This window comes from Lathamus discolor, chromosome Z (genome assembly GCF_037157495.1).
Source record: "Lathamus discolor isolate bLatDis1 chromosome Z, bLatDis1.hap1, whole genome shotgun sequence".
Classification (NCBI taxonomy): domain Eukaryota; kingdom Metazoa; phylum Chordata; class Aves; order Psittaciformes; family Psittacidae; genus Lathamus; species Lathamus discolor.
The window spans coordinates 81451775-81464791 of NC_088909.1; the positions used below are offsets into that span (position 1 = coordinate 81451775).

Here is a 13017-nt window from a genome sequence, read left to right on the forward strand (position 1 = left end):
AAATAATACTTACCAATCTGTAGAAGCCCATTTGTCAACAGCATATAGGCCTGTCTTGATATTCTGGCAGATTTCTCCATCAATATCAGACGACTGAATTATACTGAAAACCTGGTTGATCACTGATGATTCTCTGAGGATAAGGCCTATGATAATACACCAATCCAGACATCCTGCTTCCATGAAGATATGTAGCAAGTACCTAGATGGGAAAACAGTCTACTTATTTCTTTTTCAATCCTGAATACAAAAGTCCCAGTATGATTCTGTAGACAGTGCTTCTTTCACCTAATGCTGCATACTAGTAGTTTTAAGTTTCAAAGGCAAAGATTACATTACTTACCGCAGCTGGACCTGTGACTTGTGTGGCCCTTTACTAGCCAGCTCGAGAGAGAGATGTTCAAGCTCTGACTGAGTTAAACTTAGACCAGAGAAGTTTTCATCCACCATGGTCCAGTCACCATCCACCATAGAACTTGTTTCAGTCAGGTCTGTTGCTGAGCCAATGCTGCATTCATCACCTATCAAAGACACTCAGAAATATAAGGGAAAAAGAAACTACTCACTTTAGTAAGACCCAAAATTCTAGCTACTTCCTACAGAAACTGACAAATCACACAGTAGTGCTTTGCTGTCTATCACAGTGCCAAGAAGTTTCTTCAGGCATACTGCCCATCACACTTCAGCATTCTCACAGTATATGGTAGAACTACTGCAGGAATGCAGCAGTTTTTCTGAATCTAAGCAGTAATTCAAAAGAATAATATCAGTAAGAGATCCCAAAGATGTGTTGGCAACCACTGTAAGAACACAGTGACAGCATCTTACGGTCCTAAAATTATGCTTTCCACAAAGCACAAGAGCTCATGATCCCAGGTATAAGAAACCACGCAATGAAGGCAGCAGCCTGGCATGGCTGAGTCAAGACCTGCTAGTTAAGCAAAAGGGCAAGAAGGAAATACACCGTGGCCTGTGGAAGGAATGCCATCCAGAGGGATTTGGACAAGGTTGAGAAGTGGGCTCACGCAAATATCATGAGGTTTAACAAGGCCAAGTGCAGGGTCCTGCACTTGCGCCACTGTAACCCCCAGTATCAATACAGGCTGGGGGATGAAGGGATTGAGGGCATCCCTGATGAGAAGGACTTGGGGGTCCTGGTGGGTGAAGAACTGTACATGACCCAGCAGTGTGCGCTTGCAGCCCAGAAGGCCAGTTGTATCCTGGGCTGCATCCAAAGGAGTGTGGCATGAGGGCAAGCGATGTGATTCTGCCCCTCCACTCTGCTCTGGTGAGACCCCTCCCGGAATGCTGTGTCCAGCCCTGGAGTCCTCAGTAAAGGAAAGACATGGACCTGTTGGAGAGGCTCCAGAGAAGGCCGCAGAAATGACCAGAGGGCTGGAGCACCTCTCCTATCTGGAAAGGCTGAGAGAGTTGGGGTTGTTCAGCCTGGAGATGGTGAAAGTCAGGGGAGACCTTAGAGCATCTTCCAGTACTTACAAGAGGCCTATAAGAAAGATGGTGACAGACTCTTTAGCAAAGCCTGCTGCAACGGGGCAAGGGGTGATGGTTTTAAACTGAAAGAGGGGAAATTCAGGCTGGACATGAGGAAGAAATTCTTTACAATGAGGGTGGTAAAACACTGGCACAGGTTGCCCAGAGAGGTGGTGGATGCGCCATCCCTAGAGACATTCAAGGCCAGGCTAGATGGTACTGGGCAACCTGATCTAATTCAAGATGTCCATACTCATTGCCACTTAGCTACTTGAGTCTTTTCCCCAGTACAGTGGAAATCACATGACGCAGACACTGTTGAAAATAATGCTCCGAGGACAAGCGGGAATGAAAAAAAAAAACAAAAAACAAACAAACAGAGATGAGTGGTCAGACAAACATTTCCTGTCTCTGTCTGTGGTCAGAAAAGATGCACAGGGAATAAAATTCACCTCTGTATTTTCACAAGGTGATCATACACTTGAGCTTTTAGAAAAACTGTTTAAAACAAAAACATAGGAGAAAAGAAAACTACATGGGACTGTAATTTCCTCAGCTTCCTCAATAGAGAGTGCACCTCTTATGTTTCTAAAGAAATACAAAAGCACTACTCTGAAGTTCATGCATTAGAATAGTGCCAGCCTGTGCAAGAGACAAAGCTAAAAAAATTACAACACTCTTCCAGGACTGTAAAATCACTAAATTTCAAGTTACCACCACACACATGAACTTAAGCATATATCAATTTTATATTCTACTTCAAGTGCTTAAAGATGCATTATCTTTCTGTAGTAAAAAAACAAAGAAATAAAAAAAAAAAATCAGTTCACTTTTTAACAAGTCCTCTTTCCCCTCTCTTTTCCCCCCCCTTTGTCTCCCTCCAATCCCCACCCCTCCAAATTATGGTTATCAGCAGTTGAGAAGAAACAATACAGTGGTTGCATGCAAATGTCAAAATAAAACTATGCACTTCCAGGTGCATTTCTGCAATAAGTAGACAGCAGAAAGAGTGACTAACCTTTACTTAGCAAAGGAGAAAGGAATGCATCTTGCATGTGTGGTCCATGGGATGAAACAGTGTCAATCTCTCTCTGAGAGGAGCTTATAGCGCCAAGCCAGCTGCGACTCCGAGGTGTGTTTGAAACCCCTGTGTCCTTTTCCATGTTTACAAAGGTGTCTACAGACTGAGATTTTAGCAGCTGCTCCCCTACAGCTAAAAAAAGAACCCACCAAAGAAAAGTCATGCAATCATCAAAAAGGAAATTTGGAAAGTTCTCTCCAGGTATTTCAGGAAGCTAAAACTTGTATCTAAGTCAATATCCAATTAGTTTGCTGAGGGGTGACCAAAAGCAAACGAACACAGCAAGTAAGTATTTTAAGAATTTCTGATGAGCATTTCTAGTCAGCAGTGGCATAAAAAAAAATACCACCTAATAAAGTGAATAGAACTAAATAATGGTGCTGTTACTATTACAAAAAGGAAGGCTTGGCAGCCATTATCAAGCCCTAAGAAGGTAAGCTAGTGAACCGAGAGATTCATAATACAAAGAAGGTTTACAGCAAGTTGTCCTGGGTTCAGCAGTAGCAGTCATTTTTCTCCTTCTTAGTAGCTAGTGCAGTGCTGTGTTTTGATTTTTTGGCCTGGGAACAGTGCTGATAATGCTGATGTTTTCAGTTGCTGCTCAAATGTTTGGTCTGGCCAACGGCTTTCTGAGCCTCATGCTCTGCCAGGGAGGAGGGGAGGCCGGGAGGAAGCAGAGACAGGACACCTGACCCAAACTGACCAAAGAGGTATTCTGTACCACAGCACGTCATGCCCAGGATGTAACGGGGAGTCACCCTGGAAGGGCTGGGGGATTGCAGGGTTGGACGAGGTATTGGTCAGTGCTTGGCTGGGGAGCATGGGGCGAGTTATTGGTCGGCTGGTGTGGAGTTGTTGTATTCTTTCCTCTTGTTATTTCCTTTATCATTATTATTATTGTTGGTAGTAGTAGTGATTTGTGTTATAGCTTAGTTACTAAACTGTTCTTATCTCAACCTGTGGGAGTTGCATTCTTTTCAATTCTCCTCTCCGTCCCTCCAGGAGCAGGGGGAGGGCAAGAAGGGGAGGAGTGAGTGAACGAGGTTTGTGGTTGGGTTTAAAACACGACACAAGTCCTCAAAATTCTGACCCGTTAACATAAAGCAAATTTCAAATGTAAGAAACATTACTTTTTTTAAAAAGCTAATCAAAAAGTCAGCTAGATACTATGTAAGAATGTTGATATAAAAAGGGCAATATCCATGTTCAACTAAACATCTGCACATCTGAGAAAAGCAAGAAACCAAAATAGTAATTAGACTACACAAGAGATGCTGTCTGTGCTAAACAGAATCCTTTCAAAAAACACACACTGTGTGAGGAAACTGTGCAGGTGGCAAGCCTCAGCCTGCTCTTTGCTGGGCTGAAGAACTGAGGAAGGACAGACTGATGGGTGTAGGACTGCAGGAGGGAAACCTAGTCCAAATCAATTCAGATTACAGCACCTGTCTTGTACTTTCCGTTCTTGAAAGGTGAAGCAATGGATGAAGCTGGTATGACTGGCAATGGCCAGCGGAAATCCTTGTGGAGCTTTTTCAAAGCAAACACAAAATCCTCCACACGGGCAGCTCTGGCTCGCTCCTTGCACAGCCAGCCAATCAGCTCAAAGCCTAATTGTGCAGCAAAGCAACCAAGGTCTTTCAGCTTGATTTCTTCTAGCAGACGACGAGCATGCCGCCAGAGCATCATGTCAATATACATGTTCTCAGCACAGTCACTGTCTTTACTGCACCTGTAGACAGATCAGAGAGCAGTGACATTAAGACTGATTAAACAGTGTTGTGGCTGTTGGCCACAACCACAGAACATCAAGTGACCAGAATAACAGTGGGAGCTTTCTATATCCCAACAAAAGCAGTTTCCACCATTCCTTCTATGTGTGTTCTCTGAAGAATCCCACTGCTTCAACAGGTAAGTGAAATAAAGGAAGTTACAACAGCAGCAGTGTCCCTAGAGTACTGAACTACTAGCAGTGCAGAAAAAGAGTAAAGGAGTGAAAAAAGGTAGAGGTCATTGTCAAGTACCTTCTGAGAAACAAGTTTAGGTAACAAGTCAAGGATTTGCCTAGAACTCTTCCTATCAAAACTTTAAAGACAGTTACTTTTAAGACTGTTTTTCTACGGAAAATTACTAAATAAAAGCATATGAATTTGTACTAAGATTGTTCTGAAGGTCTTACATCAGGGGAAAAAAGCCAAACCCAAGACAATAATGAATCCCAGCTCAGTGCTGCTTCTGAACATTAATAACAATCAATATGAATTCTGCATACAGCAGTTTAAAAGGGATTCCCCCCAAGGTATAAAAGGTTCTATTTATGGCTTGGCAACACACTGCTAGACCAAGATATGCAAGCTATCACAGTGCAGCATATACTATGATGGTGCAGTACTGTGAGCTCTTCAAGATGTATCTTTCAGCGAAACAGACACTTCAAATATAAAGCATGTGGTCTTAACTAGCTACATAAATTACTACATGTTCATCCAGTGGATCTCAAGGCTTTTGGAGAACAATATCCACGTAAGCATGCATGTGTATATACACATACAAACACACACGCACATAATTACATGTGTGAGAATATATTCTCCCAAGAACTCAAGAGAGAGACACAGATATTACAAGAGCTGGGAAAAGACAAATGCAGGAGGATATGGAGGGAGGCTATGACAAACCTATCATATAATGTACTTCTATAAGTCAAATTAGTGAGAGAGTACAGTATCTAACAAAGCGGGGTAGAAGAGGACATTACCACCGATTTACCTTTTTCCAGATGGGCCAGAAGGCATACTCAGTGTTTTTGTCAAATTAAATTTGCTATGGAGATTCTCTGCAGACTGGGACAAACTAATGCTGCGATGTCTGAAGAACTCAAAGCCACTACTTGAACTAGGTTCCTAAAAATCAAGAAAAACCAAATATGCAGTCAAAGGAACAAACATGCTACACAAGATTAATCAAACAAGGCTTGATACCTGGTATTTACTATTCTCATCACAAACCTGAGTAGTTGGTGTTGCTGGTGGTGTCTCTGTTTCCCCAGAGCCAATGGCTTTAAGAAATCTGATCATATGACGACAAAGATCCCACTTTCCCTGCTCTAAGGCAGTATTAAATAGGAGAGTAGCATGTTGTCGGCTAACTGCTGGAACTTCCATATTCTGCAAGTAACAAAACATAGTTCAATCATTTGATTTTTGCCATCATACAACAAAAATCCTATTAAGTCAGGCCACACCATGTCACTTTCAAGTATACCAGAGATAAGAAGCAGCAAATTTCATGCTATTATTTTCTTTTTTATGACAGTAAGCTAACCACTTACATTGCATGACACCCTCCTCCCCCTTTCATAACTGGACAATCTCAACAAAAAATTGTTAAAAATTTAAAATACATAACTTTGTTATGACAAGTTTTTAAATACATTGGTAAATATCACCCCTTTTGCACTGTATGAGGCGTCATTACCTGTAGAATAATAAGATAAGAGGCAGCTGTGTCCAAGTCCTGGGCCATTAAGCACTCTTCAAATAAGTCCTTCGGATTCCCAACAGCAGCAAAAAGGTAATTCCACAGGGCATATTCCGTCTTCCTAGCACAATGAACAACTGTCTGCAGGAACAGGGGGAACTCTGTAATGAACTTTGCCACAGTGGGAAGCAGAGGGTCGGGAATGGGTTCCCGCGAGGTAGCTTCTTCTTCCAGCACTTCATGAAGCATCAGTTCTAGTACGTGAGGAAAGTATGGCAATGTGGCACAGGAGTGGGCCAAAAGCAAGGCTTGTTCACCGAGGTTCCTAACCAAGAGCTGGCGTAAGATGTGATGGAGGTAGATCTGAGAGGTCCTCTCAACAACAGAGAAAGGAAAGAGAACCTCTAAGTGTTCTCTAGCACTGGTTTGAGTGTATAAACAGTCATAGAGCACAGTGTCATTAACAGCACCAAGAACCAAGGCATCTTCAAACAAAACAGCCAGTGGGTATATGTTGATGTGGAAGGGCAGCATGATCCGTCTTGACAGAAAGGAATGCGGCTTTCGATGATCCCTGGGAAACAGGGGGAGCCAGACTTTCATACCTGCCCCACCGCAGCTGAGCCACAGAGCCTCCAGTAAGTGGCGTTTCTGTTTATTGATCCTGGAAGTAGTCCACACATTTTCAACAGACTGGGCTAGGACAACTGGAGCACAGAAAGGCAGCTATGGGGGGGAGAGTGAAAGAAAATTAAAAAACTGTCAGAATACATTATACCTTCCCCACCACCACCCTTTTTTTTTTTCCAAAACATCTTCCTAAGAACTCTTTTTTTTCAGGTAAGAACTGCTCTCTTCCAACAAGTTATTCTTTGTTATACCTAACTGCACCCTAGCACCTGGCAAAACACCTGCTTCATCAGATAGCTCAACAGTTCTATCTAGAACTGATGAAAGTCCTACAAACACCAAATTTACTACTGTTTGAGCTGCAAACAACTCTTCATCAAAACTTTTTTTTCATTCTAAGTACTTATTTAATGTAAAAGTGTTGCTTTTCAGCACAGAAAATCTGACAAATTCAGTCACTGATTTCTGTTATTGTTGGTTTTCAGAGCTTTGTAAACACACTCTGCAAAGAAATTTTAAGGTTCCATAAACATACAGAACAGCTTTAGATAGACTGGAGATTTTCTCTCATTACTGCATGTCAAATTTTGCACAGGACCTTTACACTTAAAACTCGTATCTTTCACTGCAATACAAATAGTAAATACTTTAGTTTGACATGCACACAGCTAAGTACTTACATTTCAGATTCTTAGAGAAAAAAAATAAATCACAGGAGTAGTGATTTATTTCCAGTCTCTAAATGCAAACTCTGCTTTGCGTTATAGATCTCTCCACACTTGGACCACTCCTTCCTACAACTTCTTTACTGACTGACATCTTCGAAGCCATATGCAGTATCCCACAAATATTTACTCACATGCTTCCTTTGATTAGGATTATTATCCTTATCTCGTATCTGGGGTCCCGATCGATCCCTTTGCAACATGATGAGTTGTCCTGCTAAGTTCAGCATAATGCTTTCAGCCTCACAAGCCTAAAGATTAGAAAGTATTATGCAACTTAAGCTTTTTGAATGCATCATTTCACACATAATCACAACACAAACCAGGAATAAGCAGAGTAAATTAATTGTACTGCCATACAGACATGACTACAAAAATGCAGTGCAGAAGGACTTAGAAAAATCAAGAACTAATTACCTACAGATTAATTTATGTAGTTATTGTGCAATAGAGTAAATAACAGAAGGTTTATTGTTCACTAGACTCACTGGATGTGTTTATTAGACATGGACTTTTTCTAACTATGTATCTTGGCATGGGCAAGCCATCAGTATATTAAGAAAAATAAAGCTCTGTATTCTTATCAGTATCACCACTATGATTGCCAGTATCTGATTCCAAAGACTAACACTGGTACGAAAGCCAAAAAGAGTTGAGCCAAAAAGTGTAGCCACACTTGTACAGCAACTAGAACTTTCAAGAAAGTAAAGTATTATTTTTAAATATTTATCTCACAGTTGTTTCACGTTAATTTTAAACCAAGTCACTGGAGCTAATGCCATACTGCATTATGAAGTTTTGTTTTAAAACACCTAGAGGTAGAGGTAAGTAGAGCGCCTATGTGGTAACTGCAGCACCAGGGGTTAGGATTACTAACAGGTAACAACACTGCAGAGGTTGCAGTGGTAACAACACTTTGCTAAGTCACACATATTGCTTTGTCTACAGTGCAGTGTCATATTCATTGTTAAAATTAATACTTCTCTTTGATGAAGCGGATTGACAAGGTTTGAAGATCTAAGCTCTTAGAAATAAAAGGGGTAATATTTTTTTTCAGTCTGAAGCTAAGTTTAAAATGCTACTGGTCCTCTAAAATGTTTCAGCTGCTTTTTCTCAAAATTTGGAAACACTATAGGGCAGGTAGTTCAGGAATAAGGACACTGTCTCACTGCAAGATGGACGAGAAAACCACAAGCATGCTGCCTTTTATACACTTGTCTAAGATCCTATGTAAGTTTCAGAAAATGTATTCAATATTGTGGAACACTAAATGAGAATGAACTCAAATAAGGAAGCACAAAACTTCAAATTTTACATCTGTGCTACTGCTTCCCTACCTGCCAGTGTCTTTAGTACGTGGAGAAAAATACGCACCTTCAAATGTCGACAGGTCTGCCTCACAGGCAATGCAGCTTCCCAACTATCTTAAGGTAGCTGCTCTAATAAAAAAACCCCACACTCCATGCTGCAGCTACTTAAGTAGTTTGGCTTAATTTGTTTACACCATAGAGAGAGGAAAAAAAATAAAAATGCAAGTTGTCTTTGCACTGTGATTTCAGTGGCCTGAATAAATTTAGGAGTTTGGACAGGGTTTCACCTTCACACATTAGTCATTGTTTAGCTGTTGGCCTATCTCCCTAGGTAACTAGTGGGAAAGATTTTCTCAATTTTAGTGCAGCAAGAAATTGACTAGAAGTAACCTTATATGGTCATGAGTCTTCTTTTAATCCTCCCCCCCCCCCCCCCCATTTATTCTTGAGTAATGGACCCTCTGCTGCAAGAAAGTCACATTCTAATGCCATGGATTACTCTGGTGTTCAACTTTTGATACGTAACAGAGATACATAGTTTAATTTTGTTTGTCCTACAAGATTTGAATCCACATGTTACAAGATGACAAAATAAGATATGAAATAGAAGTAAGAGTTTGGGGTTTATTTCTACACACCCCCACCCTCAATTCACACATAAAATGTCTATATAACAAGCATCAGAAAAAACATTCTGCATTTTACCACATAAAAGAACTACTGATCTACAATTCATTTATCAGCCAGGTAACCTTTGGGCATTAAGCTAAAAATTCGAGGCACTAATTCTCTTAATTTTGAGCACTGTTACCTGCTGAGGCATCTTCAAGGTGATGCCAGTCTCTGTCCTCACTGATGTCAATGTAACAGACACTACAAGAAAAGGATGAGGAATATACCGAGACATAGACACTTCTTGAAGAACTTGGATACTGGCAGTAGGGTTAAGACTGAAAAAAAAAAATTACTACTTAGCAATTTCAACACAAAATTAGTATCTTGAAGTAAACCTAATGAAAATAAGAAACTTAACCTCAGCAAACAGTTTACTCTGCAGACCAAAATCACAGAATCATAGAATGGTTAGGGTTGGAAAGGACCTTAAGATCATTTCGTACCAACCCCCATGCCATGGGGCAATGATGCCTCACACTAGGTCATGTCACCAAAGGCTCTGTTCAACCTGGCCTTGAACATTGCCAGGGATGGAGCAATGACCTTCCTCTAGCCAGGAATCCCACATGCCCACATATCTACTATACATAAAATTACCAAATAAACCTAAGCTGGGCTACGCCATCTTGATAGTTCTGGGGAATACAGCCATGAGCGTTCAGACATCTCGGAGTACGACTATTCACCCTTCAATAAGGCGGTTTCAGGAAGCAGATTTTTGTGGAGTTTTCTTTGAAGAGCATTGAAAATATTTTACTCTGAAGTGGATCAACAGTTTGCTTTCTGATAAAAGAAAAGGTCCCTTCTTGCTGAAACCAAGATGCCATAACTGTAAGAAAAATAACCTGCTTGGGTACTTCAAAAAACTATGTGGGAATCTCCTCCTTTAGTTCACTAATCTTAACTGTCTGAAAGTATCTGGCTCTTACATTGCTGCTACTTTTGCCCCAAAATAGCTCCCCACAACCACATCACAGACTGAACTTTTCCTCTTTATCTTTGCTACTCCACCACCACCCTCACCTGTTCTCACTTCTAATGTTATAAATATTTTTAATAAAAGTTATTCAAATATGTGGGTGTCTTTTAGGAGCTTTTTACTTCTATTTACATTCGGTTTTCAAGTTCCTAGCAGCTACGACATATTTGTACAGACAGCTGGAAACATGCATATCTCAGTCACTGCCTCCAAAGCTGATGTGCACATCTGTAGGCACGCAAGTGACAACACTCAAGAACTATCACTTGTGCACACAGGTAACACTTACCCCTCTGTATTTTAAAAATCTGACTCCACAAGTCATCAAACAACTTTGTATTATAAGAATTTACTCAGAACAGATTTACCAGTATAGCACTTGTACCAGTGATTTTAAAGCATTTTAATACTGACACTCACCCTTCAGGCCTTCTCTCAATACTGTAAAGGCAAATGGAACAATCTGCTCTGAACAATATTACCATGTCCCGGAAGACACTCAGTAGTAACGTGTCTGCTTGCACTTTGGTGATGTGCGCAAATGCATTGTCAAGATTGGATGTTCGCAGGTAGATTCTCAGCTACAAGAAAAAGAAGTGGTTTGAATACAGGTTCTGTCTACCCACAGACTAATAATGATTGCATGTTCAATTACTTTCTTTTTTTGCAGAATCGGTGTCAGGACATATTATGTGTCAGCAAGACAAATTATAGGGTTTTTGTTTCATCAAATGTTTTGTCCATTGCATTATATTATTCCATTCAAAGTGGTTAAAGAACAGGAGAGCCAAAACTGAAGTGATGAACAACAATCATAAGGAAGGAGTTCTATTCATGAGTTTTGAAAAAGCAAAGCTCTTCTGCCCATCTAATTCAAAATCTTACTAAAGTGTCACAGAAACTGTAACTAGATACCTCAAAAGAGGTTTTGTGCTAACATGCAAAAATGTCAAAGTTTTCAGAACAACGAGCAGATTCATGGTAGTCAGCAGAAAATTATTTACATATGAATGAATAATTTCTGGTATCAATATTTCACATTTATAATACTACTACAGAACACATCAGATATTCTAAACATTATTATTTTACTTTGAAGAAAAATACTTACCTCTTCCTGACGATCGTTTAAATTATAACATGCAAGAACAATGAAGTCATTCCACCATGCTAAGCCACCTGTTACCATCATATTTTGCTCCTGAAAAGAAAAACAAGCAAATTACATCAATATATATTTATTTTTATACACTTACAGATTTACAATATACTTACAGATTTACATTCCATGGGTTATTTCTGAAAGCCATACATGGCAAGGCAATATATGTATACACGAAATTTTGTTATTTAAAAAAAACAAAGTACTGAAGAATAACATGTGAAGGAGAAATATTATCTTACAAACCACAGAACCACCGTTGCTTATGCTACTGGCATCCCTGAACTCTCTCAAATTAGCTTTCTGCTTCTGTCCAGAATTCACAAGCTGTGTCTCACACAAACACTCAGGTAAGGCACATGGGAGTGTCTGCCTAGACGCACTCAGATTCAGAAACTTTATAATAATGAGACACATATTATTGTGCCAATGCCACAACATGAGTGTTTCCTGCATTTTATGAAACAAACATATGCAAAACCAGCATCCCTAATCCCAAGCGTGTCTACAGGTTGTCTATGTGAAAAAACATATTTCTGAATTTTCCCCAAGAGTCACATTACAACTAAAACAACCTAAATAAAGTACCATAACCACTGACCTGCGTAATGTTTCCAAACAACTTCCATTTTTTGGTGAGTAAAGAGTAATGTGCAAAACCAAACTTGCCAACAACAGCTACATTCTGTCCAAGCTTGTCAATTGCTGAAAACTATAGAAAGAGATGGAACTTATTTAGATTATATATCCTATCCAAGTGTATCACTACAATGCAATATAATGTCAGAGTCAAGACCTGTAAAGTATGTGCCTGTTTTCTACTTTACTGCCCAAAACATATTCTTCTTTATGTAATTTAAAACAATGATTTCACCTTCCAACACTCATCCAACCCTAACAGACAGTTATAAAAACACAGTACTTTTAAAGAACCCAGAACATATTCTTAAAATAACTCACCCTTATAGGCCAGTTGCTCTCTAGATACGTACTATGAATCTAAATAAAAAACAAAAGAGAAAATTAAAGCCACATAACTATACCATTAAAAGCATTAAGCATATACATATATATAACATAAGCACCATTAAAATAGTGATGACTTTTAATGTTCTAAAGTAATTTGTAAAATGTCCGTGTTTTGCCAGAACACTGGCTTCAACATTTAACGTTGGGGTTTCCTTTTTAAATACAATTACTTCCCTCCTGCCCTTGGTCTGATACAGGGCAGAGAGGTGTTCTCATTACCCAGCCACTAGCTGTTCTCATGGTTATGTTCCTCCCCATAGTCATTCCAATTGTTAGTTTTACTCTGACACAGAATGAGGATTTCCCCCTCCTATGCCAGTTCCAGCTACCTGGCCAGCTAAAGAGGAAATTCAACAATATCTAGAACCTGACACGTATGCCTAGTGTCAAATTCTATTTAATAATACTGACTCATTTACTATGTACAACACAAAATCTTGGGACCTTTTAGAATC

The 13017-nt window shown here is 39.8% G+C and overlaps 1 protein-coding gene across 5 annotated transcripts in view; it reads right to left on the bottom strand.

The window, feature by feature from the left end:
- RIC1 (RIC1 homolog, RAB6A GEF complex partner 1) overlaps window positions 1-13017 on the bottom strand; it is a 47414-nt gene that overhangs the window by 2269 nt on the left and 32128 nt on the right. For all 5 annotated transcript variants that reach the window (XM_065664111.1, XM_065664110.1, XM_065664112.1 and 2 more), the window contains 13 exons: window positions 12494-12532; window positions 12135-12245; window positions 11483-11572; window positions 10792-10952; window positions 9529-9667; window positions 7542-7658; window positions 6050-6778; window positions 5581-5739; window positions 5342-5475; window positions 4018-4304; window positions 2510-2704; window positions 344-521; window positions 14-202 (listed from right to left, as the gene is read on the bottom strand). In XM_065664111.1, the coding sequence (XP_065520183.1) occupies window positions 14-202; window positions 344-521; window positions 2510-2704; window positions 4018-4304; window positions 5342-5475; window positions 5581-5739; window positions 6050-6778; window positions 7542-7658; window positions 9529-9667; window positions 10792-10952; window positions 11483-11572; window positions 12135-12245; window positions 12494-12532 (2528 nt within the window). The remainder of the gene's footprint in view (window positions 1-13; window positions 203-343; window positions 522-2509; window positions 2705-4017; window positions 4305-5341; window positions 5476-5580; window positions 5740-6049; window positions 6779-7541; window positions 7659-9528; window positions 9668-10791; window positions 10953-11482; window positions 11573-12134; window positions 12246-12493; window positions 12533-13017) is intronic.